Source organism: Oncorhynchus tshawytscha, linkage group LG12 (assembly GCF_018296145.1).
Source record: "Oncorhynchus tshawytscha isolate Ot180627B linkage group LG12, Otsh_v2.0, whole genome shotgun sequence".
In the NCBI taxonomy this organism is placed as follows: Eukaryota; Metazoa; Chordata; class Actinopteri; order Salmoniformes; family Salmonidae; genus Oncorhynchus; species Oncorhynchus tshawytscha.
Window position 1 is genome coordinate 12284400 of NC_056440.1, and position 6000 is coordinate 12290399.

The window sequence follows — 6000 nt, forward strand, 5'->3', positions numbered from 1 at the left end:
AAATACCTGTAGCTTTGAGTGAATTCGTGTTATTGGTGGCTATAGTAATGACATTTTGGTTTATATGAGGGCAGAAGCAGATGAAAACCTCTCAATGCCACCTGCTCTTGCTGTTTCTACCTGTCTTTGTTGGTGTGTATCTTCTCTGATCATGTCTCACTGATTCTCTGTTAGTTCCCTCTGTAATTAATTGTTTTGAGACACCACTGTTGCTCTGGTAATCTAGTAAATATGAAATTACAACTTCCTCTCTGTGTGTTCCGTTTCAGGGTGAGGGTGTTTTACCTGCGCACCGGCTCCTCTGTGACATCACTGTATGCCCACCACATGGGCGTAGCCTCCGTGCAGGCAGACGATTGGAAGATTGTGAGCGGCTGAGGCGAGGGATTGGTCTGCTAATGGGAGATGAGGATGGGAGCCAACCTGTGTAAGGTGGGACAAGAGAGTTCAATTCAATTCAAGGGCTTTATTGGCATGGGAAACATGTGTTAACATTGCCAAAGCAAGTGAGGTAGATAATATATAAAGTGAAATAAACAATAAAAATTAACAGTAGACATCACACATACAGAAGTTTCAAAACAATAAAGGCATTGCAAATGTCATATTATATATATATATATACAGTGTTTTAACAATGTACAAATGGTATAAAGGACACAAGATAAAATAAATAAGCATAGATATGGGTTGTATTTACAATGGTGCGTGTTCTTCACTGGTTGCCCTTTTCTCGTGGCAACAGGTCACAAATCTTGCTGCTTTGATGGCACACTGTGGAATTTCACCCAGTAGATATGGGAGTTTTTCAAAATTGGATTTGTTTTCGAATTCTTTGTGGATCTGTGTAATCTGAGGGAAATATGTCTCTCTAATATGGTCATACATTGGGCAGGAGGTTAGGAAGTGCAGCTCAGTTTCCACCTCATTTTGTGGGCAGTGAGCACATAGCCTGTCTTCTCTTGAGAGCCATGTCTGCCTACGGCGGCCTTTCTCAATAGCAAGGCTATGCTCGCTGAGTCTGTACATAGTCAAAGCTTTCCTTAATTTTGGGTCAGTCACAGTGGTCAGGTATTCTGCCACTGTGTACTCTGTAGGGCCAAATAGCATTCTAGTTTGCTCTGTTTTTTGTTAATTCTTTCCAATGTGTCAAGTAGTTATCTTTTTGTTTTCTCATGATTTGGTTGGGTCTAATTGTGCTGCTGTCCTGGGGCTCTGTAGGGTGTGTTTGTGAACAGAGCCCCAGGACCAGCTTGCTTAGGGGACTCTTCTCCAGGTTCATCTCTCTGTAGGTGATGGCTTTGTTGTGGAAGGTTTGGGAATCGCTTCCTTTTAGGTGGTTATAGAATTTAACAGCTCTTTTCTGGATTTTCATAATTAGTGGGTATCGGCCTAATTCTGCTCTGCATGCATTATTTGGTGTTCTACGTTGTACACGGAGGTTATTTTTGCAGAATTCTGCGTGCAGAGTCTCAATTTGGTGTTTGTCCCATTTTGTGAAGTCTTGGTTGGTGAGCGGACCCCAGACCTCACAACCATAAAGGGCAATGGGCTCTATGACTGATTCAAGTATTTTTAGCCAGATCCTAATTGGTATGTTGAAATTTATGTTCCTTTTGATGGCATAGAATGCCCTTCTTGCCTTGTCTCTCAGATCGTTCACAGCTTTGTGGAAGTTACCTGTGGCGCTGATGTTTAAGCCAAGGTATGTATAGTTTTTTGTGTGCTCTAGGGCAACAGTGTCTAGATGGAATTTGTATTTGTGGTCCTGGTGACTGGACCTTTTTTGGAACACCATTATTTTGGTCTTACTGAGATTTACTGTCAGGGCCCAGGTCTGACAGAATCTGTGCATAAGATCTAGGTGCTGCTGTAGGCCCTCCTTGGTTGGTGACAGAAGTACCAGATCATCAGCAAACAGCAGACATTTGACTTCGGATTCTAGTAGGGTGAGGCCGGGTGCTGCAGACTTCTCTAGTGCCCGCGCCAGTTCGTTGATATATATGTTGAAGAGGGTGGGGCTTAAGCTGCATCCCTGTCTAACCCCACGACCCTGTGTGAAGAAATTTGTGTGTTTTTTGCCAATTTTAACCGCACACTTGTTGTTTGTGTACATGGATTTTATGATGTCGTATGTTTTACCCCAACACCACTTTCCATCAGTTTGTATAGCAGGCCCTCATGCCAAATTGAGTCGAAGGCTTTTTGAAATCAACAAAGCATGAGAAGACTTTGCCTTTGTTTTGGTTTGTTTGGTTGTCAATTAGGGTGTGCAGGGTGAATACATGGTCTGTTGTACGGTAATTTGGTAAAAAGCCAATTTGACATTTGCTCAGTACATTGTTTTCATTGAGGAAATGTACGAGTCTGCTGTTAATGATAATGCAGAGGATTTTCCCAAGGTTACTGTTGACGCATATTCCACGGTAGTTATTGGGGTCAAATTTGTCTCCACTTTTGTGGATTGGGGTGATCAGTCCTTGGTTCCAAATACTGGGGAAGATGCCAGAGCTAAGGATGATGTTAAAGAGTTTTAGTATAGCCAATTGGAATTTGTTGTCTGTATATTTGATCATTTCATTGAGGATACCATCAACACCACAGGCCTTTTTGGGTTGGAGGGTTTTTATTTTGTCCTGTAACTCATTCAATGTAATTGGAGAATCCAGTGGGTTCTGGTAGTCTTTAATAGTTGATTCTAAGATCTGTATTTGATCATGTATATGTTTTTGCTCTTTATTCTTTGTTATAGAGCCAAAAAGATTGGAGGAGTGGTTTACCCATACATCTCCATTTTGGATAGATAATTCTTCGTGTTGTTGTTTGTTTAGTGTTTTCCAATTTTCCCAGAAGTGGTTAGAGTCTATGGATTCTTCAATTACATTGAGCTGATTTCTGACATGCTGTTCCTTCTTTTTCCGTAGTGTATTTCTGTATTGTTTTAGTGATTCACCATAGTGAAGGCGTAGACTCAGGTTTTCCGGGTCTCTATGTTTTTGGTTGGACAGGTTTCTCAATTTCTTTCTTAGATTTTTGCATTCTTCATCAAACCATTTGTCATTGTTGTTAATTTTCTTCGGTTTTCTATTTGAGATTTTTAGATTTGATAGGGAGGCTGAGAGGTCAAATATACTGTTAAGATTTTCTACTGCTAAGTTTACACCTTCACTATTACAGTGGAACGTTTTACCCAGGAAATTGTCTAAAGGGGATTGAATTTGTTGTTGCCTAATTGTTTTTTGGTAGGTTTCCAAACTGCATTCCTTCCATCTATAGCATTTCTTAATGTTACTCAGTTCCTTTGGCTTTGATGCCTCATGATTGAGTATTGCTCTGTTTAAGTAGACTGTGATTTTGCTTTGGTCTGATAGGGGTGTCAGTGGGCTGACTGTGAATGCTCTGAGAGACTCTGGGTTGATGTCAGTGATAAAGTAGTCTACAGTACTACTGCCAAGAGATGAGCTATAGGTGTACCTACCATAGGAGTCCCCTCGAAGCCTACCATTGACTATGTACATACCCAGCGTGCGACAGAGCTGCAGGAGTTGTGACCCGTTTTTGTTGGTTATGTTGTCATAGTTGTGCCTAGGGGGGCATATGTGGGAGGGAATGCTGTCACCTCCAGGCAGGTGTTTGTCCCCCTGTGTGCTGAGGGTGTCAGGTTCTTGTCCGGTTCTGGCATTTAGGTCACCACAGACTAGTACATGTCCCTGGGCCTGGAAATGATTGATTTCCCCCTCCAGGGTGGAGAAGCTGTCTTCATTAAAATATGGGGATTCTAGTGGGGGGATATAGGTAGCACACAGGAGGACATTTTTCTCTGTTAGGATGATTTCCTTTAGAATTTCTAGCCAAATGTAAAATGTTCCTGTTTTGATTAATTTAATGGAGTGAGTTAGGTCTGCTCTATACCAAATTAGCATACCCCCTGAGTCCCTTCCCTGTTTCACACCTGGTAGTTTGGTGGATGTTCTTTCTCTTGGTTGTTTAGTGTGCATCTGTTGATACATCTATTTGTTTGTATCACTAAAGGCAGGTAGAGTACTGACATGTGCTGTTCTGCACTTATTCATATCTTCATTTATGTGTCTTGCGGTTCCTGTCACTTGTACGCATTTAAAAAATATTCAGCAATATGCAACATTGACCTATCAGGCTGACATTGGCAGCAAACCAACAGGTGCATCAGTATTGATTGATCAATTCTCAGCTCCTTAGTGAATGTGTTTGGGTTTGTGTGTGTTTGGGTTTGTGTGTGTTTGGGTTTGTGTGTGTTTGGGTTTGTGAGTGTTTGGGTTCGTGTGTGTTTGGGTTTGTGTGTGTTTGGGTTTTGTGTGTGTTTGGGTTCGTGTGTGTTTGGGTTTGTGTGTGTTTGGGTTTTGTGTGTTTGGGTTTGTGTGTGTTTGGGTTTGTGAGTGTTTGTGTGTGTTTGGGTTTGTGTGAAAAATATGTTTATAAAAATATATATAAAAAATATTTAATTGTAAAAAATGGTGTTTGTTGTTTCTCCTTCCTGTCTATTTTCAGGCACCAAGTCAGACACGTCCGGTTCAACACTAGCTCCCTGATGACCACCAACCTCCCAGACAAAAGTCTCCACGAGGGGCCTGCATCACAGACGACGACCTCACAGCCTCCCTAACCCCTCTAACACTGACTCCCGCTAACACTCTAAACCCTGAAGGCTGTTTGATGCTAATGCTATTCATAAACATGGCATACCCCGGTTCTAAGTACTTCCTCAGGCTGTCCTATCCCAATACAGATCCTTGCACAAGAAAATACTTCTCATAATTATAAGCTTTTGGCTTAGCGTACCTCTACTCTACAGAGAAAATTATGCAGAGAGCATTGGCTCATTCTCTCTGTCCACACGACACAGGGGACAGAGAGTAGTGTCTGTTGTTTAACTCACCTCATTCTCTCTGTCCACACGACACAGGGGACAGAGAGTAGTGTCTGTTGTTTAACTCACCTCATTCTCTCTGTCCACACGACACAGGGGACAGAGTAGTGTCTGTTGTTTAACTCACCTCATTCTCTCTGTCCACACGACACAGGGGACAGAGTAGTGTCTGTTGTTTAACTCACCTCATTCTCTCTGTCCACACGACACAGGGGACAGAGAGTAGTGTCTGTTGTTTAACTCACCTCATTCTCTCTGTCCACACGACACAGGGGACAGAGAGTAGTGTCTGTTGTTTAACTCACCTCATTCTCTCTGTCCACACGACACAGGGGACAGAGAGTAGTGTCTGTTGTTTAACTCACCTCATTCTCTCTGTCCACACGACACAGGGGACAGAGAGTAGCGTCTGTTGTTTAACTCACCTCATTCTCTCTGTCCACACGACACAGGGGACAGAGAGTAGTGTCTGTTGTTTAACTCACCTCATTCTCTCTGTCCACACGACACAGGGGACAGAGAGTAGCGTCTGTTGTTTAACTCACCTCATTCTCTCTGTCCACACGACACAGGGGACAGAGAGTAGTGTCTGTTGTTTAACTCACCTCATTCTCTCTGTCCACACGACACAGGGGACAGAGAGTAGTGTCTGTTGTTTAACTCACCTCATTCTCTCTGTCCACACGACACAGGGGACAGAGTAGTGTCTGTTGTTTAACTCACCTCATTCTCTCTGTCCACACGACACAGGGGACAGAGAGTAGTGTCTGTTGTTTAACTCACCTCATTCTCTCTGTCCACACGACACAGGGGACAGAGAGTAGTGTCTGTTGTTTAACTCACCTCATTCTCTCTGTCCACACGACACAGGGGACAGAGAGTAGTGTCTGTTGTTTAACTCACCTCATTCTCTCCGTCCACATTAGACACAGGGAAGTGATCTGCCACTAGGACTTCTCTGAAGACTCTTCCTCCCAGGACCATGTTCTGCCCATCTGCAGTTCTCACTACGTAGAGTCATCTGGTTACAACCTCGGCCGTTCCGTATGACATCCTGTCTTGCTCTTACCCTTCCTACTGACCCACGTACACAA

General features: G+C 43.0%; 1 protein-coding gene across 7 annotated transcripts in view; it reads left to right on the forward strand.

Annotated features, from left to right (window-relative positions):
• Positions 1-5681, forward strand: part of LOC112262570 — a 32909-nt gene extending 27228 nt beyond the window's left edge. For all 7 annotated transcript variants that reach the window (XM_042331346.1, XM_042331350.1, XM_042331347.1 and 4 more), the window contains 2 exons: positions 270-432; positions 4528-5681. In XM_042331346.1, coding sequence (XP_042187280.1) covers positions 270-431 — 162 coding nt within the window. In that variant the 3' untranslated portion in view covers position 432; positions 4528-5681. The remainder of the gene's footprint in view (positions 1-269; positions 433-4527) is intronic.
• The last annotated feature ends 319 nt before the right edge of the window (positions 5682-6000 follow it).